The sequence below is a fragment of the Passer montanus genome, unplaced genomic scaffold (genome assembly GCF_014805655.1).
Source record: "Passer montanus isolate IOZ18808 unplaced genomic scaffold, ASM1480565v1 scaffold25, whole genome shotgun sequence".
In the NCBI taxonomy this organism is placed as follows: domain Eukaryota; kingdom Metazoa; phylum Chordata; class Aves; order Passeriformes; family Passeridae; genus Passer; species Passer montanus.
Genome location: NW_024367149.1, coordinates 3943919 through 3970292, shown reverse-complemented (window position 1 = coordinate 3970292; position 26374 = coordinate 3943919). Strand labels below are relative to the sequence as shown.

Below are 26374 nucleotides of genomic sequence, written 5' to 3'. Positions count from 1 at the left end.
TCAGCTGCTTCAGCCTGTGACTGCTTCCAGCATTCACCCAGACTCCACCAGTTTTTGTGATTTTAGTGGTAGTTCATAGGAATGTTACTTCTAAAAGCAGATATTCCTGAAGATGACAAATAGTTACCTAGAAATGGCTTCAAAACCATCACATTTCTCTACACAGAAGTTGGTGGGTTTGGAAGAATTGTAAAAATACCAATCTACTCCTTAATATTGTTTGTTCCTTTGCTACAGAATAACTTGACTTTTGGTTCAGTGTCACTTTGTGACTCTTGTACTTCAGGCCAGTTTTCTCCTTACAAACATAATCCTTTCCTTTTATTAACTACTGCTTACTCTCTGTTAGTTTCTTCCTCTAACCCTTGAAAGAAGAATACTGGAGCAATTTTTTTAGGTTTTTACCTTCTGTAGCCTCATCCTGTTTTTGTTTCCAGAGTCCCTAAAATCTGATGCTGCACAGAATCATGTTTTCTTTTGGAGGAATTCTTTCCTTCCTTGCATGCCTCCTTTTAAAAACCCAAACAAGACCCCTGAAAGCACAGCTGCTGCAATGGAGTTCCAGAAAATTTGCTGTAGTGGGGTGAACTTGTCTCACTGTTGACGTGTGGGGCTTTTTGAGTGAGAGCAGTAGGGCTTGCACTCAACACCTGTCCTAGGAAAGTGTCTTAGAGATAAAATGGATGAGAAGTTCATTGACAATATTGAACTTGAGGCTGTAAGTCCTGTCGTCTGTTACAATGTAAATTTGTACATTGCAATTGAATTTCCCAGGCTGTATTTCTGTACTGTGTTCCAGTACTGCTGCTCTGCCCTGTGTAGTTGTCCTGGGGACATTGTCAGAATCTGCATCGTTGGTCCTCAAGGAACTGCTCCCAAGTGTCCAATTAGAAGTCTTTGGTGGTTTTGGCTTCGTTGCCCTGATTCATCTCCTGTCTCCAAAAGTGCCTCTTGAAGGATACAAGGCAGCTTGAATCAATGAGAAGAGTGTTTAAGATCCTTTCAGTTTTGAAGGGTGCAGTCTCACTGATAAGTTTTGGGGCAGTGAGAGAAGTCAAGCTGCTGCTCTGAAATGGATTTCATTAAAATACTTTGAAGAGCACCATGTATTGAGTAAGGAGATTAAATCTGAGCATGAGCAGTTGAGGCTTGACTCTTCCATGTCTGCTCTGAACCTCCCCTTGTGCTGCAGGCACTGCGTGGGATCCCATGGACTGGGACTTCTGCCTCAGTGGAGCTTCCTTCAAGATCAAGGTTCTTAAAGAAGATGACTCATGACAAAGTGTACAACACATTCCCTCTGAATACTTTTTTACCTTCAAATTTCTTCTGGAGTCTTGATTTAGAAATGCACCTTTTGATCTTGATTTAGATGGCTCACTCTTCGCAATTTAGGTGGTGTTGAAATATTTGTGCTTTGGTAACTAGAAAATGGTTTGACATAGCACAAGGGCACGTACTGTATGAGGAACAATTTTACATACTGCTCTGAAAGACTGGAGCTAGTGGTAAGCTGAAATAAAATGCTGCTTAGAGCAGCAAGAATCATATGCATTTGCAGCTGTATTATTATTTTTAAATAGCCTCTTGTGCAGCAAACTTCTCAGTAGCACCAGTTATTTCTGTGAACTGGATCCCTTGTGAGGTTTGTACCTGACATCTGGATGGATGATTAGTCTTTGAAATACCTGGGGGAAACAGCCCTGAGCTGTTTCCATTTAAATTATTTATTATTTAAAATTAGTTATTATTTTAAAGGTATTTTTCTTTTGGCTTTGGTATGTCTCCTAGACATAGCTGTCACTGCTTGGTCCTGACTTCATTCCCTCTCTTCTACAATGAAAAGCCAGTTCTTCATTCTCAGTCGTTGTAGTTCTTTGCTTATTCTGAATTTTGTGTTTTCCTTGCTCTTGTCAAAAAATCTATTCCTGCATATTGAGCAAAGAGTACTTTTAATAGTGTTCTGAAGAGTCTGCCTGTGGAGGAGTAGAAAACATGCTGTGGTGTTTCTTCTGTGAAGGCAGATGAGGAGCTGCTTTACTTAGAAAGCAAAAAGGGAAACTCCTTCCTCCTTGCAGTTTACGTTTACTTTTGCTGTATAGTCTTCTAGACCTGACATTTGATACTGTAAAGTACAATATTCTTGTTGAATATGTGAAATTTTCATGGCAATAAAATGTCTGTCATGGACTTTCATCCACAGCTGGCAAAAGCCTGGGCCTGCTGTTTACATGATAAAATTATTCCTTCCTTGTGTGAGGCAGGCATATGACTCTGGGTAGTGATAATCTTTGAGTGATGAAACATGGCAAAAGTTCTAAAACCTCTCCAGTTCATTAAGAATGTCCTAATTATGCCTGGTAGGTGAAAGAGGACTTATCCTTTTTATCCTCCTCATGTTAATTTTGGGACAGTCACCTCAACCCTGTTGATCATGGAACCTCTGACATTGCTGTAGCTTTGCAGCAGTCACACTGGGCTCTGGGCTGGAAGGAAAACAGTTTTTCTTTGGGCAGTGAAAATAATTGGGATGCTGAGTTTTTTTGGCTCTGCACCTTCATGCAAAGGCTGGAATGAAGGGGAGGAACTATGTTTTGGTACAGAAGTGAAAGATCCCCATGTCATTTATCTCACTGTGAACATCTTCCATTTCTTATGTCTGAGCCCATGAAGTAGCAGGGCTTGCAAAGTAATGAGAGATGCTTTTGAAATACCCAAAGAAATGCTGAATTTGATCCAGCCTCTTCACACACTGTTGTTGTCCCCTGTTCTGCAGGTGCCCCAGAGCAGATAATATTTTAACCTGTGCAGTAGCTGTGGATGCTCATCAGGAGCAGAGTGCAGCAGAAGCCTGTCAGGTTGCAGGAGGTGAAGCGGTGATTGGGAGGTGTGGGAGAGGGCTGGATAGCTGGGGAGTTTTCAAACAAAACAGATCTTTATCAAAAAAGCCAATTAATAGAAACTGAAATATTTCTTAAAGGTGTTGTTTTTTATGAAAGTTCATAGAAACATAAGCAAAGCTATAATGGGAGTGTTTTTATTGGAAGCCTGCCTGGCCTTCTGCCAACTTGTCTGCTGTTTTCTGTAATGAGATATTGAAAGACTTCAATTCTTTGAATATGTCTTACTCCTTGGCATCTGGCCTGTTTTGGGGGAGGAGGGTGAAAATGTGAGCATGCCTGAGGTTCTGTGGCCAGCAATAATTCCATCAAGGAGCTTCCTTCCCCATTCCCAGAGCAGTGCTCTGTGCACATTAGCTGCCCTTTGAGGAGGGGCAGCTCCGAAGGGCGTCGGTGCTCAAGGCTCTGCAGAAGGGGTCTGGCAGGAGAGCTGAGACGTGGAGCTGCCAAGATCATTTACCTGCCGTGGTGGGGAATGAGCTGCTGTCAGCAGGTGGGCACGACCCTCCTCTTTGTCAGCTGGAAAACCTCTGCACAAGCCTGTGCTTTTTTTCACAGATGTCTTTGAGGGGTTCTCATGCAGCAGGGACAAGTACGGGACTCCTGAGGGAGGGAAAGATTTTGAGGCTTTGCCTGAAATGTGTTAGAGAAATTGAGAAGAGTGTTTGAGAAATTGAGTAAGACGGCAGAGAACAGTTAAAGATTGGGGTGAATTTTTCTCTTCAACAAAGCTAGCCTACATTTTCATTCCAAGTCTTCATCTATATCTCCAAAGGGAAAACCCTTCTCTCCTCGAGGACTATGTCATTAAAATGTTAGCTGGCCTAACCACAGATTACTTGCATGTTTCCATAGCAATGACACTTTGTAGAGCTTTATATTACACTTTGCAGGGTATCTACTGTACATCAGCCTTTTTGAAGCTGAGTAACTGTCTTGGAAATCCTCTGATCTGTTTTCTGCTTGTCACAATGTAGAGAGAGAGTAGATTGAGAGCATCAGAAAGAAGGCTAGTAAACAAGCCCACGGAAGTGCTGAGGGACTCAAAATTGACTTTATCAGAGTACTTGGTAGTTGTGATTATTTGTAACAGTAAGGTAGATGTAATGCTGCATTTGAACCTGCTATGCTTTTAAGTATCTGGCTTGAAGCTCTTGGAAAATACTGCAAAAAATGAGTTGTGGAGCCATTCTTAGACTAAGTGGCATCTGCCTTAAAAGTGAAAATTAGAGTTTAATTAACTAGCAGGTTGATTTTGTGCACAAATACTGCAGCCAGAGAAGAAATAGCCTGTTTGACTGGATACTGCACGGGATATAGCGCTTGGATAACCGAGGCATTCTTCCTGTTTTCCTCCTGAATCAGTGCCATTGAAAACCCTCACACACAGGGCTCGGTGGCTCTTAGATCATGTAAACTTGTAAAATTTTTTATTCAAAACCTGACTGGGGAATGTGTGTATCTCATTGAAGTCATGACCTACTCCACTGCAGTTAAATTCAGGACCAATATAGCCCACAATTTTTTACGAGAGACTTTAAAAGAAATACAGCGGCGTTGGACTTCAGACACTTGCCAGCTTCCCTGCCTGCCTGGGTGTTGGAGGAGCTTTGAATTTCAGAGTCAGCTCAGTTAAAGTCACGAGTTCCCTTTACAAAAAACAATTCTGCACAGTCAAGAAAGCATCCCAAAACTACCTTTGGCAGAGGCCAGTCCATGGGCTTGTCCCTCCAGGGCCCTGCAGTGTGGGAGCAGCTCACTGAAGGTACCTGCTGGAAATGGCACAGCAGCCTCCAGGGCCTGACGTCAGCAACATCCGATCCCACGCCTGGCACGCATTGGCTGCCATCCCTCTGCTCCATCACCAGCTCATTTTTATTTCCCCCTTCTATGTGACACTAAGTTAGGATTGGGGTTTAGCTCAAGCTAGTCTGCCTCGGAAAGCTAGAAAGAGGGAACAAGAGTTGCTGAAGAAATTAAAACCAGATATACCCGTGAATGCATGAGGGAGAGCCAGTCTGCTCTCATTGCCAGGCAGTCACTGAGGGCTGAACCTGATCTTTGGAATGTTCTCATGTGGGAGTCAAGGGTACAACTGAGCTGTCACCTTTTGGAGTTTGGAAAGATCTGTACTCTAAAGCTGTCCTAGAGACATGCTAGGGGAAGAATGCTTGTGTATCTGGTGCAAAGAGAAAGTTCTTTATTAGAACAGATAGATCTGTTGTGCTGTTAATCACTTGTGATCAGTGTTTCTCTCCCAGGAAAAAGTAGGCAAGAAACCATCAGGATCACTCACTTTAATCAGAGCTGGTTTTGAGATAAAGTAAAATTGTGCCTGTGGCTAGATCAGAATTGAACTCAGTGACATGGAAAGAAACACGGCTGCTCTTGAAAGCATTTCTGTTGACTTCAAGCCAGTCTTATCTTACTTGAGGATTTTAGATCTCTAATATTCATTGAGTAAGGTATAAAAAAACTGAATTCTTTTGAATTTAAAATCAAAATCTGTGGACTCTTTGAGGCTCTCTGTAGAAGCAACACAGGATTTCTCTGAGCAGGGTTGTTAGTACCATCTAGGTACTAAACAAAAACTTCTTTAGGATGTCTCTCCTAGCAACCTCTTGGGCCAGCATTATGAGAGCAGCAGTGTGGTGGATGCTGCTCTGTTGCAGTAGACTTGCCATGCCATTACAAAATATTCCCCTTTGTCATCAGAGGGTTGGGCTGTGAGGCTTTTAAATTATTGTGGATGTTCTCCATTTGTACAGATTAAAGTCTATAGGCTGAGAGGGTAGCCAAGAAACACTGAAATGGATGGGCATGTTGGCCTATGGGGTAAAGCAAGAGCAAGGGCCTGGTTCTTTATCCAGTACAGGGGGAAATCTATTATGACTCAAAGAGCTCAAAGCATTGAAAGTAAAGAATTAGATACACAGCTCTCTGGAAACAGGATCCACCCTTGCAAATAGTTTTGTATTTTTAAAATGTGCAAGCTATTAAAAAGCGTTTTTCAAAAGTCTATTGTGTAAAGGACTGGCTTCCATGAGTCAGGTTTTACAGGAACTGGTCCAAGCCTTATTCTTTTCCCTGAAAGAATTTCCTTCCAGTTTTCTCATGAAGAATGAAGTTCTGTAGGCAACGTCCCGATAGTGAGAACTGATATCTGTCTATTAAAGGAAAGGAGAAATTCCCACCTGTAGTAGGGACACTTGGTGTAATGTCTAGTGCTCTGAGTCCCAACTGCCATTCCTTACCTTTCTGGTCTTTGCTTTTCTGCACCCAGTGCTTTGGAGTGAACCCTAACAGAGCTGCCAAATAATCCCCCAGTGTATAAAGGAGCAAGACCTAATCTTACAAGGAGGGCTAGAGAAGTATTCAAGTATTCTAGAGAGCACTTGAAAGCCCCTTCTGGAAAGCCCCACTACCAGTGTAAAACAGGCTTTTTACACTGTAAAATATATTGAAGTTGTTGATATGTCCAGGCCTTAATTTGAAGGTCCCTTTGAAATAATTGCAGGTGCTGGTGCAGCTTTCTAAGAACTCTCTGCACTCTTGTGTGTTTTTTAATGTAAAACCTAATGTGCTTTTTGATGACTCAAAAGAGCCTACAAAAGATTCTGAAGTAAATCTACAGGTTTTCTGAACTTAGATTTACTGTGACACTGATGAGACTCAGAGCTGCTGTAGCTGTCCTGTCCCAGATGTGATGTTGGGAGCAGGGAGGACCTGATGACATTTCTTAATTCAGGAACTTTGAACGGGGGAGATGGAACAGCACAGTGAATGCAATTGATTCCACAGCTTAGCCTGGATATGTGTTCCTCTGACCCTGGATGGGGCTGTTGGAGCCATGTCTTACTCTCAACGGTGCTTTGTGCAAATACTTGTGCACTGCACAAACAACTGTAGTAGTTAAGCTAGGAATAACTGAAGCTTCCTAACCAGGAAGCTACTTCACTGAATCTGAAGGTTTTCACCTTCCTTTTACAACAAGACCTGTTATTGCCTCACTAGATGTGTGCACACCTGAAAGTTCCCAGCTCACCCCATAAAAAGAACCTGTATGCTAGGGTTTAATGCTCGGGCCCGCAGAATGAATGCTGCTATCTGAATCAGGTGTTTGGTCAGCAACCCCAGGGTGCAAACGTCTGGGTCAAGGTTCAGATTTAGTTTAGATTGGCTCAATTAAAGCATCTACTGGTTTGTCAGAGAACAGTGAAGTTACTGTGTTGGAGATTCAGCATGAAATGGTATTTGGAACTGCAGTTGGAAGCCTGTTTTCTCTTCTTTAATGTGGGAGGTGTGGCTCAGAGGTGAGCAGCTGGATGGTGCCAAGTAGCACACCTCTCAGTGCTAAGCCATTCCGTGCTGAAGCTGGAGATCAAAATCTTCTTTCTGCTGCCTTTGTTTGTGTTTCTGTGTGTACCTGGGGATTGTGCATCTGAAAGATGGCTGTTGTCACTCTGTCAGGCCTGCTTGCTGGTGCTTGTGTAATCTGATGGTGAGGGCACAGGGCTGGGAGCAGATGTTCAGGGTCTGACTGAGAAACGTGCTAGCAAATCAATGTGTGCAGCTGCTTTCTTACTCTATGCGCGAATGTGACCTGTCCCTCTGTAAAACACTCTCATGAAATGTCTGAAAAATGCTCTTTTTTGCTGGCAATATTCCTGATGAAGAATCTGGTCTTTGCAAAACAGGGGAGAATGTTCAGGACACCTTTCCCAAAGAAAATGTATAATACATTTCTGCTCACAGACCAGTCTCTCCCAGTACATGAATGTGCCTGTGGCTGCTGAATTAACTGATTCAGGGTTTACAGTCAGGTTCATGATAAAGTTGTTTGAGTAAAAACTGGCCAAACAGAAACAGCTTTGGTATCTTGCATGCCCTTACATTGTGTAAGCTATTTTGAGAATGGAAGTAAACCCTGCTTGCCATGAATTCAGGATAGGGGAATTCTGAGCTGGCTGCACCAGCCCTGCAGGTGTGCAGTTCTGCCTGTCTGTTGGGCATCTGTAGCATCCCTCTTCCTGTGGTAAACACTTCAGCTTGCACTTCAGCAAAGCAGTGCAGGCATTCTATCATCCCCTGTCCCCTTCCCTTGTCACCTCATGTCCTGTAGTACTCAAAGAGTCACATTCTTTGTTCCAAACAGAAGCCTAAATGACAAACCCAATGTAAAACATGAACCTTGGGTGTGTGACAGATACAGCCCTGCCCAGCCACCACTGCTCTCTAGCAGTGTTTTTCCTTCTGAAGAGTTCACCTGTTTGCTCTTGTGGGCTGGCTTCAGGGCTGCTGATGCCTGAGCAACTGGAGTTTTTCCATAGTGGTGCCCAGTGCTCTCCAGGCTGTGGCTTTCAAACACAATACACCTTTGTCATTTGTTTGGAGCTTTAGGCGGCACCTGCCCTTGTAGTTGTGCCTGCACCAGTCTTCTTTTAACAAAAACTCACATTTCCTCATACTCCTTACTTTTCCCCTCCCTCAAGCGTTTGATACTAAAAAATCTCAGATCACAGTGGAACAGTTGACTTCAGACTTCCTTTAAGATTACAAGTTCCATTTGGTTTTAGTGAGCTTGAAAGCTGAGTTCAAGATGCACACTTTCTCTTGGTTTTTTGGGTTTTTTTCTGTAGTGTTTCATTAACAGTTTAGTGATTATTTTCTCCTGTTTACCTTCTGTTGATCTGTTTTTCTTTTTCAGCTCTTCCTCCAAAGCCCCCCAAACCAATGACTCCAGTCAATACAAATGGAATAAAGGACAATTCCAGTTTCTCTCTGCAGGAAGCAGAGTGGTACTGGGGGGACATCTCAAGGTAAGCAGTATTGCTAGAACATATTAATTAAAATGTATTAATATATATTGTTAAAAGTAGGATAAGCCTGCTAGAATTGAAGACAAAAAGAGCATGCCTATTTCAGGCAGCATTTTACTGGAAGGGATGCTTTAGGATCATGCTTGACAAAGCACCTAAGTGAAAGCATTTAGCTGGATTCAGGATATTTAAGTTGTTGCTCTTCTGGTGCAGATATTGCCAGTCTTGGTGACAGTAATTTTTGAGTTTCTAAATTTGCCCACATATACAGTCTTCAAAAAGAAGATAAATGCCTCTGAATCTGATATTTAATGAAGTGTTGTAAGCATGCAATCCTGGAATGCCTGCACTTCAGGAAAATTTCAGTATAAAATTAATATTTCAGGATAAAAGGAGTTGCATTCTTATTTTTTATTTCTTTAACATTTGTTTAAAATTTCAGCTATATTAATCTCTATTATATAGTGATATGAAAAATAGCTCTTGCAAATGCTAACCATCATCCAACTGAGCAGATGATAGAGACACATAGCAAACAAATTAAGTTTTGCCTCTTAAGAAAACCCTTTTTTATGCACTTGAGAAAATAGATTGCTTGGGCTAGGTTCAGAAAATGAAAAACCTTTTTTTATATACTTAATTGCATAAAAGAACTGAAATGTTCAGTCATCTCTTACCCTCTTAAGGCACTTCTGAAGAGTCTGGAATTTGGAGCTGTAAGAGGACAGGGAATGTGCTGGGAGTGTGATCAGGAATTGCTCAAACTTGTGCACATAATACTTTGAAGCACTTTAGCAGATAGAGGCATGAAGAGTGTGTTTGCCACATGAGCTCACTGACATTCTGAGAAGGGAAATAAAAGTTTTCATATCTTTATTGTACCACCCTTATCTTTTTATAAAGCAAACCCTCATAGATCTTGCTTTTGAAGGGCCTTGGCAGAGATATTTTTCTGTTAATTTTAAGCTGAAGCAGAGTGGCAAAACCTGATCACAAAACCCACTAGGCACAGTTTGTTTAAAACTGCTCAATATTGGTATCAGTTTATTGACTGTGGATTTGTCCCTCAATTACCAGTGCCCATGATGGCAGGAGCTAATGCACTGCAAATCACATTGGAGTGGCTTTATTAGATTTAAACTTGATACACGCTTATGTAAAGATGGAATTGTTTATGACCCTGGTTTGGCAGCCAGCAGGTACAGGCTGCATCAGGCTAGCAGGGCAGGAGCAATGTTCTTCAGTCAAGAACTAGTGCTGAAAATTCTGTCATAAGCTCCAGGGTGCAACTTGCAGGCACAAACTTGTAGGTCATTATCTGTCCATTCAAAAAAGAGTTAACTGGGTCCAATCTGTAAAATGGTCCGAGAGGAATAAATGGATATGAGCATGTGATACTCAGTAGGAGTCAGCTTTACTAACAAAATAGTTTTCAAGTAGCTAAATCAAAGCTAAGGCCATTCTTTTGTTATTCTTTTGAATACTTTTGTTCCTTAGTATTTGAACAAAAAAACAACTGCTGTTGATTTTTCTTTGTAAGATTCAGCTAGGCTTCCTACAGCACCTAAAAAATGTTGAGGCTACCTGAGAAACTTCAGTTTCCAAATGATTATATTAAAAAGTGCTTAGGGCTTCCAAAACCTTTGAGGGAGCTGTCATAAAGTGAGATACATAATCTGGGTGAAATGCTCATAAGCAAGTTGCATATCTCTTCAGTTGAAATAATTTTCTTAATGCCTACAGGTGCTCACTTTCACTAAAAGATTTCTTGGTTTAGCTTAAAGCTCTGGACTGAGTATCCTTCTGCCTCAGTTGTAAATAAGGAAAAGTTGCACTGAAGCTAGCAAGGTTGTAGTGGTTTAAAAGGGCTGTAAATAAGATCAGAGTTAAGCCAATAATGAGCCTCTTGAGACTAAAACTGTGCTAAACTCTAGGCACCTTTGAGCTGTGATTCTAGAGACCGTGTCTTAAGAGGTCAGGACTGGCTTCTCAAAGGGCACCTGTTCCAGTGTGGACTTTAAAACCTGAGCAGATTAAAGAGAAAGGTTGTGAACTGAGTCACAGCTGCTACTGTTGTTTAAACAGAGACTCCTTCCTAAGTGGCAGTTGACTGCAGCTACTTTTCTTTAGTACAGCTGCACGAGTTGAGACTTGCTTTGGGTGGCCTAAAAAACTGGAGAGCCTGAGCATGACAGAAGATTGAGCTCTGCAGACATTGGTGTTGCTGGGTCCGATGTTTCACCTGTGGCAAAGGTGGTCATGTCCTTAGCACTTCTAATTTTCCCTCCCTTTCCATTCTCCAGGGAAGAAGTCAATGACAAATTACGAGACATGCCAGATGGAACATTCCTGGTGCGCGACGCGTCGACCAAGATGCAGGGAGACTACACTCTGACACTGCGGTGAGCACTGAGCACTTGTGGTCCCCTCAGCAAAACCCTGAGGAGCTGTTGCCATTCCAGTGACAGCCCTGGCTGTGTAAAGCTCGTGTGGCTCAAGCTGAGAGGTGTTCCCAGTTCTGCACATCACAGAACAAGCAGATAAAGAGCCAGGTGTGACAGTCAGTTCTGCTCTGTGCATTGAGTCCTGTCCCTCACTAAGCATGACCCTGAGGATCTCTTGTGTAGATGAGCTGGGACTCAGGGAGGAGCTGCTCAGGAGTGCTTCATGGTTTCAGAACTGCTAAGGTAAAAGGTGTTTGTAAACCAGGCCTTTGATTAATGGGAGAGTGTTGAACACCTAATCAGCGTGCAGCTCTGGAGAACTGAACACAATGTCTTGGTAAAAAGAGTATCTTGTTCTTTCTGATCCAAAGTGTAGGGAATATTGATATGGAACCATGTTCTTTGCTTCATGTCTGCACATGGCAGGATTCCCAGAGCTGCCCCAGCCCTGTCTTCTGCAGTTAGGCAGAAACCTCATGTGACTGCCTCTGGTGCCTTGCCCAGCCTGCCCAGCCACTTGCCTCTGACAGGCTCCCAAGGTTGATTGTTAGGGACAAGCAGGTGAGGCACAGTAAGCCACAGCCTTTGTAGCACACCCTTGGGAGTTACTGTGATACAGCAGGTACTTGATCCTGCCTTGAAATTCCATTGCCTTAGTGGTAGGTTTGATCCCAAGGGTGTAGTCAAAATTCTGCTTTAACTTCTGCCTCCAAGTTCACAGGCTGTGTGCTAAGGTTTGGCATGATTTGGTCATTTTACTGAATTCTACTGAATTTTTGTCTTTAGGAGGCAAAATTATAACTGCAGGGGAAGGACAGGACAGTGTCTAAACAGTCTGTTGTTGGGAAAAAAAAGCAAAAAATAAGCACTGTATTTGGGGAAACCACTAGAATGTATAAATCTGGATGACTACATTTCCAGCCATCTTGTTATCCTCTAAGGATTTTGTAAATTCATGTATCCTGTGTTAGCACCCATAACTCAAAAATATTCATTAATAGTTGTCTAAATCTGTATTCTGTTGTATACTGTTAGTGACCCTGAATTGCAGGAAGTTATGGGTTTGGGTTTTCTTACAGCTCCTTTATTCAGCCTTCAGCATTCTGCTTTTCCCTTGCAAAACTTCTGGCAAAACTAGGACTTAAGTACCATAAGCTGGCTCCAGAATGAACACATAGGAAGAGATTTACTTTGGGCTTTGTTCCTGTTCAAATAATCTGATGATAATTCTGTGTGTATTGACTCTTAAACTACTTAATACTTACTGCTGTGTAAAGAATCCCTGTGAAGGTGTGCAGTGTGGGAGCCACTCGCCCAGGAATTTCACTGGTGTCATCAGCCTTAGTGCTGCTGCGGGATGGGAGGGACACTGTAAAACCTCTGAATGACTGTACTTTACAGGAAGGGTGGCAACAACAAACTGATAAAGATCTACCATCGGGATGGAAAATATGGCTTTTCTGACCCACTGACATTTAATTCCGTTGTGGAACTCATTAACCACTACCGCAATGAGTCCCTTGCTCAGTACAACCCCAAGCTCGATGTGAAGTTGATGTATCCCGTGTCCAGGTACCAGCAGGTAAGAGCTTCATCAGACCCCAATGGCTTCTTGTGCAGACAAGAAAAAAATTGCAGATGTGAATAATTTTTTTTTGTTGGTGGTGAGGTTTTTTTGTGTGTGTTTTGTTTTGGTTGGTTGTTTTTTTTGAAAACAGGAAAATTTTTTTTCCAAAATTTTCATATTTGGCCTCACTTGCATCTTCCAAATTGTTTAACCATCTAAGCTGCTACTTTATCAGGTTTCCAGTCTCCATCTAAGCCCAACAGAGAATTTAAACCCTGACAGGCAGCAGAGTTGAACCTTTGAGAAACTTTTTCATTTCTCCTTGGACCCTTGTGAACCCACTGAGAGCTGTTGTGGCCAGTGGTGTATGAGGGAGCTGTGCAGCTGCTCACTCTGTGCATAGCCATCTAAATTTTTCAAGAACATTTTTTAAACTTTTATTCAGTAGCTCAAAACACATTTTTGCATTAAGGAAAAAGAACTGTAGAACTTTTTAGAAAAGGGAAAAAAAAACAAACCCAAAGCTCTGATCTTTAACTGAAGATTCTAAGCAATTAGCTTCCTTCTTTCTTGAACTGGGGATAGCAATCCTGAAAGTAAGGTGTGGTGTGTTTTTGGAAGTTTAGGATTTTGGCATGGCTCTTGGTGTCCCATAGTTCTAGTTCCTTGTGTCTGTAAACTGTGGAACATGTTGCACAAAGGAAGGCAGTTTTAGACACAGTGCTCTCTAGAAACTGGATTATAAAACATGATGCTAATATCTGTAAAATGCAAACTCTTAAGGAAAAGCTGCTTTGCTTGAAGACTTAATAGTTCTTTGTATGTACAGGATCAGTTGGTGAAAGAAGATAATATAGATGCAGTAGGTAAAAAGCTTCAAGAATACCATGCTCAGTATCAGGAAAAGAGCAAAGAGTATGACAAATTGTATGAAGAATATACCAGAACATCCCAGGTTGGTACTGCTTTGGCTTTTTGTAGAATGTGTTTATTGTTGTTTAAAAAGCAAAGGGTTTTTTTTATCCTGTTAAGGCTAATAAAGGCAATATAAGGGAAAAAATCTTAGTAAATTGTGGAATACAGCAAGGAAGTTTCATATTTGATGGAAACAGTGAATATTGCTGTTGTTGATAGTCCTAGAGGTATGGTGTGGAGCAAAGAGGAGCTGAACTTTTTAGCTTAAAGTAAAAGCTGTGGAGAAGGCCAACACTTACAAGCTTTGCACTGCAGGTTTTTCCTTGGCTGCTGAGTATTTCCAGCTGCCACATGCTGCAGTGAGAGTTGTAGAGGGTTTGTCCAGGTTTTTTGTGAAATCATGTGCAAGTCAGTTACCAGATATTATACATTAAGGAAGTGTGAATACAGTATTTGGACTGCTTCTTGTAAAATAAGATAGTTCATATATGGGGAGGAGGTTTGCTGGCAGTCTTCCTGCAAACTAAGATGGAAAATATGACTAAAATGTTTGAGGGGTTTGCAGCCTAATAGAGAGCATCGTGTAGGGGAGGAGGGTAGACTTACAGGGAGTAAAGTCTGCTCAGTTCTTTCCTGACCCTACTCAGACATTTGACTGATTTTAAAGCAGATTAATCCTGTTTTAACTTAGTGGGGGGAAGAAATGTCATCTTCTCAGTCAGTTTAGGGAACCGAGTCTTCAGTATTTGAGTAATCAGTAATCGAGTAATCGAGTCTTGCATTGTCATCTGTATTATGAACAAATGATGAAGGCCTCTTTCCTCACACAGGAAATTCAGATGAAGAGAACTGCAATCGAAGCATTTAATGAAACAATTAAGATATTTGAGGAGCAGTGCCACTCACAAGAGCGATACAGCAAAGAATACATCGAGCGATTCCGCAGGGAGGGCAACGACAAAGAAATTGAGCGGTGAGCTCTCAGGTTATGTTTGCTTACCTGGAAACAGTGCTGTCCACTCTGACCCTGCCATTACAGCATCATATAAACCACTTCGTAAGCTCATTGTTTTCTGAGACCTTCCCTCAAGGTATTTCAGCCTTCAGTAGAGCTCTCTTCTCTCAAGGAATTGCAGAGCTGGGAAATCTCTGGATTATCCTCTCTTAACTTCAGTAAATCAAGATACTGTGACGAAGACCAGGAAAGAACAGGAAATAATGATTTAATTTGCTTATCCCATTTCTAGTTGGATTTGCTCAGAATATAATTCAGAGAACTCTGTACTTGCAAACTGTGAAATGTACATCAGTCTGGTAAATCTCATTGTCCGTAGTCAGTTTTAGTCACTTTCAGAGAAGGTCACAGTTTAGTGGCTGTCATCTAACAAATTCAGTGAGTGCTTTGTTTGAAACTGCCCTTCCAAGAGGGTATTAGCAGAAAAAGCTGGATCTAGGCCTTTGAAGAAAGGCCAGGTACAATGCCTCACTTGACATAGTGCTTTATGAACCACATTAAGGAGGTTTTTGGACCAGAAACAGTTACCTGTAACAATCCTATTATGCACTTGGGGTGCCTCATTCTGAGTAAAGACAATTAAGAAGCAAAAGATGCAATTTTCCTGAGTCACGTAAAACCTGCAAACTCATCTTGAATGAAGAGACAGGCAGCATTACTTCCTTGTAGCTCTTGATAGTAATTGAAGTTTGCATTTGAAATCTTGCTATTGCTGATGCCTGTGTTGGGCTTGCATAATTGATACAACAAAAACTGAATCTGACAGTGAGGGAGGAATCTGTTCTAGCTTACCTTCCTACAGAGAATTTTTTTCCTTCATCTCTGCCATAAGGAAATATATTAAGGGAAACTGAAGGTTGCAGGCCCTCTGGCAAGAGGTCTCTCCTGTCACTCATACAGTAATTTTCATGTAAGGATGAGGTGGTCAAAGGGAGGAGTTGCTGTTGTGGTGGTTCTTTGATACTCTTCTGTAAGTGTTACCAATAGGTTCAGTCCTTCTGGGCTGGTTTGACCTCTTTTCTCACACTCATTTGAAGGATAATGATGAACTACGAAAAATTAAAATCACGCCTGGGTGAGATCCATGACAGTAAAATGCGCCTGGAACAAGACTTGAAGAAACAAGCTCTGGACAACAGGGAGACTGATAAGAAAATGAACAGCATCAAGCCTGACCTAATTCAGCTCCGCAAAATCAGAGATCAGTATCTTGTGTAAGTAAGCCTGACCCATACCTCAGAATAGTGTCTCTGATGAATCTGATTAATGGCTGTTTCCATCAGGATAATGAGAGTTTAATTTTCTTTTCATAACCAAAGTTCTGTTGATGTTAAGGTGCTACAGTCTGGCAGGGGATGTCTGAGAGCTGGTTGGTCTCTTCACAACTTCATTATTTAAAGAGCCAGCCATGGCTAGGTGCACAATTTGCAACTCTTATAAATAAAGAATTACAGAAAAATTAGTTATAAACAAAACCTGTGGTTGCTAATACAACAGATGGTAGTACTTTTTTTCTGTTATGTTGCTTATACCCACACTTGATTTCACCACCGTTATCCAGTTCCTAATGTCCCTGGGCTGGACACAGACTGTTTCTCCTGTGTGTGAGCTTCAGCTTGTTCGCTAAGAAAACCCATACATGTGCTCTGATGTATTAATGTTCTCTTCTTCTGGCAGATGGCTCAATCACAAGGGGGTGAGACAGAAGCGAATAAATGACTGGCTGGGGATCAAAAATGAAAATATTGATGAGTAAGTGTCACTATACATATGATTTTATTGAGAAGTGTTCCATTAGTAAGTGTTTTCTCTTGTGGGGTTGGTAACAAAAGCCACCAGTTTCTCAATAAAGGACTGGTGTCATGTGATGTCATGTGAGGCAGCAATTCTGCTGAAACATGTAGGATTAAAACTAAGATCTAAGTGGAAGCCTTTAATATATGTTCGTTAGGAGCCCGACCTCCCAGTTTGGGCAATTCTGGTATTTCTTTGTATGATTTCTGTGGAAATAACTCTGCTTATTAACTCCTTTACTGATCACTCGTTAACAAATGTATCCTCTCAGCACATACTTTGTGAACGAAGAAGATGAAAACCTGCCACATCATGATGAGAAGACTTGGTTTGTTGGGGATCTCAACCGTGTCCAAGCGGAAGACTTGCTCTGTGGGAAACCTGACGGAGCATTTTTAATTCGCGAGAGTAGCAAGAAAGGATGTTATGCTTGTTCTGTGGTGTAAGTGTGTTTTCCTTTTTGTTCTAACTACTCAATTCATAAATCTCTACCAAAGCTCTTTATTTTGGAGAACAAAAGCCAGGCCTAGCTTAGGCCTACCCATTGGAATGTGTTGCATATTTGCAGGAAGACCAGCATGGTAAAAGCTTTGTAACAAAAATGTGCTTTGAATGTGCAATAGCTGTAGTCCTGCAGCCTCTGCAGTTCCCACAGTAGTTAGTACAAAATTCTGAAGTATCCCAACTTGAAGCTCTGTAGTAAGGGGCTAAGTTAGGGCCTAATTCTCCCATATTCTTCCCTGCTAAGGGACATACGGGAAAAAGTAAAGCAGGGCTGTAAAGGTGTGGCATCTCCATTCTCATTTTCAGACATGCCCAACTCTAGATCTTTTTCTTGTATATATAAGGTAATGGTGGTGCTTCAGAGGATTATTTGTGAGCAGTAGCTTTGATGACATTCACACAGCCTTGCATTGATTTCTTGTATTTCACTTCATTTTATGCTGGTGTAATGAAGGTCAGAAATGCTCCAACTCCATTATCTAAAAATCCTTCAAGCCTGTCCTGCAGTCCAAAATGGCTTTTACTGATTTATTTCATATGAGGTTAATTGCTTCTGAGTACAAGCCTGAGAAATGAATATATGAAGGTTTAGCACCTCAAGGTAACTGAAGACTGTAGTATCTGCTATGTTCCATGTTCTGTTCATTGCAGTCACTCAAGTGTTGGATTCATCAGAGGCTTTTGTTTGGTTGGGATCATGCTACAGGCTTGCAAAGGGGTGGCACAAAGTAACCTGTTCCTACATGTGACTGGGATTGTAACAGGCTCCAGTACAAGGATTACATAATACCTGATCTTTCTGGCAGATAAATTTTTCTAGCTGCTTTGGAATTGCTGTGCTCCGGTAGCTGCTCTGCCAAGTTAGAGACTTGGTCGCTATGGCTTCAGATAATGAATCAGCTTGAACCTGTCCCATGCTTAACGTTAAAAAATGCACATGGAAGGTTAGCACTGTGTTTCGTGGAATACTTTGTAGGTCCTGATAATTTGTAGGTTTTGGTTTCTTTGCTTAGTGGAAAGGTTTCTAGGTGAGTTGAGCACAAAGTCATTGCTGACTTTGGGTGTTTATCTTCCTGGTTCAGTTATTGACTTTTTTCCCAAGGACCATTTGGAGAACAATGCAGTAGGGAATTGTACTGCTGGGAAGGAAGAGCCCTCTTATGTGGATTATTATGCAAGAGTGTTTAATCACATGCCCTGAAGCCCTGTTTCTTCACAGACTATATTAATCTCCTCCACTTGCATCTTCTGGATCTTCCATTATGTAATCCAGTGACTGGCAGAGATGCTGCATTAGTTAATTGTTAATAGACTGTCACTTTGGGTTTGTCCTTTTATGTTAAACTCTTCTCTTTCCTTTCCTTACAGAGCTGATGGAGAGGTGAAACACTGTGTGATCTACAGCACTCCAAGAGGTTATGGGTTTGCAGAACCGTACAACCTGTACAGCACACTTAAGGATTTGGTTCTTCATTACCAGCAGACATCCCTTGTCCAACACAATGATTCCCTAAATGTCAGGCTTGCCTATCCTGTCTACGCACAGATGCCCCCCTCTCTCTGCAGGTAAATTTTGGGGAGGAGGAAAGCGTTGGCTTATCTTGGATTCTTTTCTACAATTTTTATTAGAACTCGGAGGGCATTCTTTCTCCTTAGACTGCTTGTTTTGCACAAGAAGTGATTCTGTGAATGTGAATCAAAAAGAGGCCTAGCAGCAACAAGACGTCAACTTGGGTGTAGGTGTCCTGGTGCTACCTTAAAAGCTCAGCTGTGCTTTTACACCGATACTTTTGTTTCCTTATGAGGGGAATAAACTCAACACAACGCATATGAAAATACTGGAAGCAGAGCATCATTTTATGGAGATGATTTTTTGCCAGGCACCTTCAGTGGAACTTCTGATTGGATTTTGTTTTCTCTTGTTCTAGTAGACACAATTTGAAGCCTCTACCCGAGGCACTGGTAATGTCTTTCAGTCTTAAACTCCCAACAAACTAGGGGGAAACTCTGCCACAGCAATTCTTCTCTGCTAATTTTAGCAGCTTCACTGCGATTCAGCCGGACTTCCAAAAGAGGGCTTGTCTTGAGGTAGCATGGAATTTGGTGAGAGAAGACCAAAGGAATTATGGGAAAGCTTCAGGTTTTTATTTAAATGGAAAAATGCTCGTAAAAGGAAAGTTGCTTTATTTTTTTGCCAACAGTAACAAAGTTTTGGTTTCAATGGCACTACAGGTCTTCACTTAAAGGAAACATAACCAAACTGAACATGCCAAAACTTTGTTCGTTGCTAGACCGAGCACTTACAGGGGAGGTTGCATTAGCATCCGCACATACTTTCTGCACCAAAACTTGAAACAAATAAAAGAAAAAGCTAAACATTGTCTGGCTTCAAAACACTAAATTTGTCTGATCTGATGTAATTGCTCGCTCTCCTCTTTCTTCACCCCCTCTCCCTCCTGTTCCTCAGCTTGGGATTCTGTTCCCAGAGTTTTAATGATACTGTGCTTCAGATTGTAAACCAGAATGAAGCTTGCACTGACCTGCTGCAGGTCTCTTGCTGAACAGTGACAGACTCTTGTAACACTTGATTTTGGTACAGAAGAGGTCGGTGTAATCAAATGCTCCTGGATGGCTTATTGTACCCAATTCTTTGGTGGGGTACAGTTACTCCCAGTTGTAAAAAGTGAGCATGTAATCCTAGATCTCCTCTGATTTGTTCTTTGTGAGCTGGGTTCTGAACTCTCACACCACTGCAGCCAAGCAAGATTTTACTCTGGAATAATCTAAATTCCCTTGTAGTTATTTTAAACATGATGCAAAACACAGGAAGGGATGAGAGCCATACTCCTCAGTTACTGGATGTCTGGTACCATCCTCTGGCAAGGCTGCTGTCAAATACTGGAGTGGGTAGTCCTGGGCTTCATCAACTACAGCAATCATCAAATAAATCCCCTCCCTGGAAAGTGTACAAAGCGGCTTATTTCCATTCCTTAAGCTTCTAAAATGAAAAAGAGCTAAGTTTGGCAAACTGAACCACTTGGCATCAAAGCACAACTGGCAAAGTAATTGTTCAGCCTGCAACCTTGAAAGTTACTTTTGTTCCCATTACTGGAAGCGTTTCCCTTGCAATGCACCCATTGTGCAGGACAGGAAGCAGACAGTCATGCAGGTCTGAGAATGCTGGAGACCCGTTTCTGACCCTGGGGCTGATTTCCTGTTCAAATGGCTTTTTTCTGTAATGCCTGGGCAGTAGTGCCAGGCTTGTTGATGTATATTGTTTACACTAGAAGTATTATTTCACTGAATGTCTTGAATTCACAAGTAGGGAAGTGACAAGGCTGGAGCACTGACAGCCATTGCAGGAAGGGTAGTCTGGTTGCCTGGCATGCCATGACATTTTTTATTTTGCACTAATGACCCTGACGCATCCCAGATACTTCCTAATTGGCCAGAGTGCAATCTTCAGGCAAGGAATTCTGTAGATGCCACTTTTCTCATTTAAATTATACTCTACAAAGCTTAACCAAAACTCAAAACTGTGTGAGAGAAGAATAAAATTCACATAAGCTGCTATGTCAAAATGAACCACATCTGTTTGTGTGTCCCTTCTACTTCCCCAGGAAAAAAAGGAAAAATGAGACATAGCCTTTGCTGTTAGTGGAAATCTTGAATGGTTTCCTCAGTGGTCTGTGGACATGGAATTTTTTCTTGGCTGATTTGCAGTTCTAATCTGGGAGCTGTACAGCTGCCATTCTCACACCTTTCAGGCATCTAGCATTCCCTTGATGCTGGGCTGAGACCAAATGCTCAATGAAAGAAATCAGTTCAAAGGCGCAAGTGATAGCCAGGTGCCTCATGCCTGTAGAAAAACCTGTGTGAGAGGAGTGTCTGATTTTTCCCTGCCCTTGTGATCTCTCTGCACTCTCTTACTGACAGTGTTAACATTTGAAGCTGATGAGACCTGTATTTCTGATCCCTGCTTTTGTAACAGAGGTAACCTGGCCAGAGTGTTTCATATTTGCCCCAATTTCAGGTCTGCCCCAATTTCAGGTAGGGCTCAGATTTGTTTTAAACAGGTACAGATCTACTTCCAGGCTCATAAATCCTGGCACACCCTCGCAGTCCTGACAGCAGCAGGATAGCAGAGCAGGGCTGTCTGAAGTCTCCCTGTAGTGGAATCTGATTGATCCTGTGAGGTCTGCTCCAGGCTCCAGCCCTGGCTCTGCCAAGGTAAATACAGTGTAATTCCATTAGCATCTGTGAAGGTAGCTTGGCTTTATCGTGGTGTGAGTGAGTTGGGACTCTTGGCCCTTTGCTCCCCGAGCTCTTTTACTGATCACAGGTGATGTATTTGCTGTGAATGATGGAGCCAGAGCCAATAAGCCATCCTGAAGTGTTGTTTGAAGTTCTGTTTTGCCCAAACTTTCAGAGCAGGACTATGGGCAGAGCAAGCCTGCATTCCTTGTACTGGCTCCATTATTCTGAGCAGTCTCCTGAGGCTGTTTTGCCACTGTCTCTCCCTGTGTGTGGTTTAGGCACCTGAAGTCCCAGCTGCTGCCACAGTTCCCCATTGACTCGCACGTGCTATTGCACAGATTCTTTCTGTGCTATTTTGCACTCACAGAGAAAATGAAAATTGTTATAAAACCAACTGACACGTGTAGCTGGTGTGATCAATGGGGCAAGGGCTTGGTCCTGCACCTCTCATTGTGCTCAGCCTAATTCTGTTTGCTCAGTAGCATTAGACCTGTGAGAGAACCCACAGCTTCCAGGAGCTGCTCTACACTTGCATGACTGAGAAATCAGAAATGGGCCTGTGAGGTGCAGGATTACACCCCAGGATGAAAAGCAGCTGTTAAGCCTGAAACAAATACAGGAAATGTGAACAAAGAGGCGAAACAAAGAAACTCAAGTTCTTTTAAAACAGTAAGATGTGAGAAGGTTTTAATTTTAAGAGTCAGAACATCAGGAGGAAAGGGGGAAGTAGCCTCACTGTCGTAGCAGCCATCTGGTACCAGGCTGCAGTTAAAGGAACATTGATCTCACTGACCCATGTTGTATTAAATATATATGTAGAGTTGAATAAATAACTTTTGCACAGTGTTAAATGGGGGAGGGGGGAGGGGATGTTGAAACTCGAATATGCACAGTTTCTTCTAATCTGTTTTGAAGTATATTTGCAGGGAATTAGGGGTGTTTCAGTATTTTGTATTGGTATGGATGGAAATCAGGTCTGCTTCCACAGTTGCCATTGGCCCCATTGTATCAGCCACGAGTGCCATGTTTCTGAAGTTAGTAAGTTACAAATCTTTTCCCACTAATTTGTTTGTTGATTACAAGTAATCTGAGCATGGGAAGAACCAACCTAGAATCAAGAAGGATATCCCAACAGATACTTCACTAGTGTGTGAAGCAGCAATGTGCAATTGTCCACCTTCTGATACTGGAGTGCTCTAGTTTTGGGGGTTGTCTTTGGGTTTTTATTTCATTCTTATCAGCAGTGAAGTGAGTTGCTGCTTTGCACGATTGGTAGTAGCAATCTAGAGTTATACCCAGTATAGCCCTTTTTCTTATGCCAAAAATAAAATGCTCTTTCCACACTCATCTCTCTTGAGGTGGCAGATGTTCAAGAAGTTTTCCATTTAATGTGATGGGCCTGATTCTTTTCTCGCTGACAATAGTGTAGGCAAGACTTCCACAACCAAAAGCCATTCCCAGGAAAAAAAAAAACTTGCATTTAATCACAGCTGAATTCTAGTCACAGCAGGGTAAAATCAAAGTTTTTCCCCTGCAAAGCCAGGCAACTGTGATGGGACTGTGGAAATGAGTGTTGACACTTAGTGCTGTTTTGGGGAGGACAGGAGAAGGATGAGGGTCTTGGTTGCCCCAAATCCTGGGCTCTCTGCAGGCTTAGGTGGCACCATGTCTGTAACTGAGCGCTGTGGCTGTTTAAAACAGCAGAATTGCTATAGGAGTGTCACACTTTAAGTTTGGAAAAGCCCCTTATTTGGTACTTGAACAATCTCGCTTCTGTTTTTGAATGTCTGTTTATTTTTTTATTTTTTGTTACACTAACAGGGAATAAAAATCTGAAATGTTAGTGAGTCTTGTATGCTTGCTGCATTGTGCAGACATGAAACAGGTACTGCTTGTGGATCAGGAGGGGTAAGAGACAGACAGGTTCAAAATGCAGTTTTACAAAGCACTATGATGGGTTTGGGGTTGTTTTGTTTAGATCATGTTTAAAATCAAGTTTCCTTATGTGTAGTTTCCTTATGGTTGATTTGCAATCTCTGCTTTTGCAATAGCAAAATCAAAATAACATTCCCGAAGAACAGAAATGCTGTGAGGGGAGGGGGTCAAGCTTGCTCAAATTCAGCATTCAAAGCAAATAGCTTTAGTGGAGAGGAAGGATCAGCACCCTAAAGCATCCCTCTGGTTGTAGTTTGATGAAGCAGGAGACAGACCATGAACCAGAAACCTCTGCCTGGAACCATGAAATAAGAGGGGATGCCAGAGCTGACCCTTCCCTTTGGAATAAGCAGTTGTACTCTCCTTAAATGCACAGGCAGGAGAGGTTCAGGGAATTGGTACAAGTCCTTGAGGAGCTGCTGCCCTTTCTGTATGGGAAGGGAACTTGCACTGCTGATCCCCTTGTTTCCCTTGGCACTGGGAGAAGGGAAGGACCAGCCCAAAGAAGTGCTGGCCTGTTCCCCGGGAGGCTGGGCCAGTTCAGCCCTGCGTGAGCAGCAGCTTTGGACGGGGTTACGTGAAGTTTGGCCAACATTTTTGTGAATCTTGCATTCTGTGGGCAGAAATACTTTCCACCGAATGGGGGGGAAAAAAATCTCTCTTGAAATCTTTTCAGTTCCTTCCTGTTTGTTCAAAGGGGCAGATTGGGAGCTTTAGCTTGTTAACTGTTTAGATGATGGCAGCGCTTGAAGTGCTGGTCTTTGGGGCTGGCTCCATACAATTAATGCAGAATTTGCATTTTTAAATTGCTATTGGCATATACTCACCTTATTTTATGACTAGACTTGCCATTTGTTCTAAAGTTTGCCTTTAAAAAATGTAATATGAGCTTGAGAGGCAAGGAAAAAAAAAGTGAGACAGGCCCTTTTTGGTAGGAAAAAACCCACTTCGTTGATCAACCTGTATTAGAGAAAGCAGCTTTAATTTGATGCCCCCTCCACCACCTTCCCTTGGGATTGCTTCTGTGAGATTGGCATTGGCAAATGAGGGGAGGGACATTCCCCCTGTGTCCAGCAGCGCCGCTCCCATGCACTCTCCAAGTGCTTGTAGCAAGAGGCTCGGGATCGTTTGGAGAAAGTTACTGCATCCAAAGACAAAAGAAAAGGTCTCTAAGGGTGATGTCACCCCCAGCAGGGCTTGAAGGATGCTGGGGCCAGCCCCCAGGGCTCTGTTGGCTGCAGGGAGGGCTCACCTTCAGTCAGCTGGGTCGGGGTTTGAATCTGTTTTGTTTTCGTGAGTGACTTCTACATCCAGCAAAGATCTGTTTGATGAAAACCTGTTAATTTTGTATATCTGGCTGTTTATTGCACCATGGGATTGTAATGGTCTGCATCATCCGTGTGTGTGTGCGCGTGCGTGTGTGTGTATATGTACTGTATGTATATAGATATATGTAAAATATATTCACGTACACATTTATATGCATTAGCTGTAAGTGGCACTGCCCCTTAAAAATAAAACAAAACTCACTGTTAGCACATTCTGCCACGTGTTTAGGCAGAATTGGGTTGGTTTTTTGTCAAACGAAAAGGAGTTTATTGTATTCATCTTGCATATGTGCTTCTGAAACGCTGAACTCTGGATTTCCTCGGGGGGGTTGCTACTATATTTGTAAACAGAGTTGATTTGGGGTGTTATTTCCTCTGGGACAAAGCATTCAACCGTGTCCCAAGCAAAGGCTTAGCAAAAGAAGCCCCTCTTGCTCTGCTGTGAGATGCAGTGATTGTTTGCACGTTCCAGTGGCCCCTCAGTGCCCCCTGTCCAGAGCTGATGTGCAATGGGTGGTGTTGGTGCGTGTCCCTTTGTGAGTGGACTCTTTGTACAAGGTGTGGTTCAATGTAAAGCATGAGTGGGTGTTTGATCTTGTGTCGAGGGCTGAAATAACAGCACACTCCTTTGTACAACCTTTGCATCAATGTTTCTGCTTTTCTTTGACTTCTTTTTTCTTTAAGGGAAACTGCATCTGTTAAGAACCTGCTTCTCCAGAAGCTATTGAATTATTTTGTTTTCCAGATGAATTCCAGCATGTAACTTTGGTACTCTTGTTTGTTATTTGTGTAAAATCTGTTCTTCTGTCGTTTATGGTGTAGTCGGGGAGGGGGGTGGGGGGAAGAAAAGAAATAAAAAAGGAATTCATGTAGTTTAACTTTTAAAGAAAAGAAACAAACTGCTTCATAAGGAAACCAAGTGTATGTTAGTGTTTTCTGACAAGTCATCCTGTAGTTTCTAGCTCAGTAATGCAACACTGTACTTGTCACCGGGTGTGTTACAATTTTGCTGTACTTTCTTTTACTAGATGGTTGGGCTTTTAAATCCCAGACACTAAGCATCCTGGGCCTACTTGCTCTAGATCAAAAAAAAAATGCAATAAAAAAAAATTGCAATAAAGCACATTGACATGTAATGTTTTAGAAGGATGTACTGACAGCTGTTTCTAATAAATTCCGAACTGCAGCGTGGTTGGGCTGCCTTGGTGTAGCTGTGTCTGTCTCCCAGCCGAGGCCATGGGCATCATCTTTAACAGAAGCTTTAAAAAAAAAAAAAGACTTGCAGAGGCATGGTTTCCTCTAGGCTGGAGAGAAAGCCCCTCCTGGGGCTGGGAGGAGGGAGGAACACACGTAGCACACGCGCGCTCCTTAATGGAGCCTTCCCTGCGCTCCTACACAGCATCTTCCAAGGGAGCAGAGCCATCAGCAGTGTTCCTGCATGGCTCACTGCTTCCTCTGCCAGCAGGGAAAACCACCTCTGGTGATGCCACTGTTGCTGCTGGGAGGAGAGGAGGGGATGCACCACTTGAGCAGGTGTAGGAAAGGCATGGTTCAGCTGCACCCACTCACCTAGATTTTGCAGGTGTTTGGGAAATCACTTTTTGCTTTCCCAATCCCTTCATGAGCACCAGGCATTGGAACCACTGAAAAATCAGTGAGTTTGGGGATGGTGTTGCTGATGCTCTTTCATTACAAACACAGGTGATGGCAGGAGGGCAGACCTGGGGGGATGTAGTGCCCCTTAAACTTGGCAGTCAGATGCGATGCCAGCCTAGCATCCTCAGAAATTTAAGGGCAGTGGCTGTGCCTGTGTGTGGCTAGGTGTTTTTGCAACCCCACAAGTCGACCTTTTAGCAGACTAACGAGCAACATTTTTCCAACCTCCTGAGTCAACCA

The 26374-nt window shown here is 42.4% G+C and overlaps 1 protein-coding gene across 2 annotated transcripts in view; it reads left to right on the top strand.

Moving 5' to 3' along the window:
- Positions 1-25669, top strand: part of LOC120503174 (phosphatidylinositol 3-kinase regulatory subunit gamma) — a 77719-nt gene extending 52050 nt beyond the window's left edge. Inside the window, exons 8-16 of one of the 2 annotated variants that reach the window (XM_039711389.1) lie at positions 8608-8719; positions 11023-11121; positions 12565-12745; positions 13560-13685; positions 14476-14618; positions 15698-15874; positions 16338-16412; positions 16726-16896; positions 18327-25669. In XM_039711389.1, coding sequence (XP_039567323.1) covers positions 8608-8719; positions 11023-11121; positions 12565-12745; positions 13560-13685; positions 14476-14618; positions 15698-15874; positions 16338-16412; positions 16726-16896; positions 18327-18528 — 1286 coding nt within the window. In that variant the 3' untranslated portion in view covers positions 18529-25669. The remainder of the gene's footprint in view (positions 1-8607; positions 8720-11022; positions 11122-12564; positions 12746-13559; positions 13686-14475; positions 14619-15697; positions 15875-16337; positions 16413-16725; positions 16897-18326) is intronic. The other variant, XM_039711390.1, reaches the window with a different exon arrangement.
- The last annotated feature ends 705 nt before the right edge of the window (positions 25670-26374 follow it).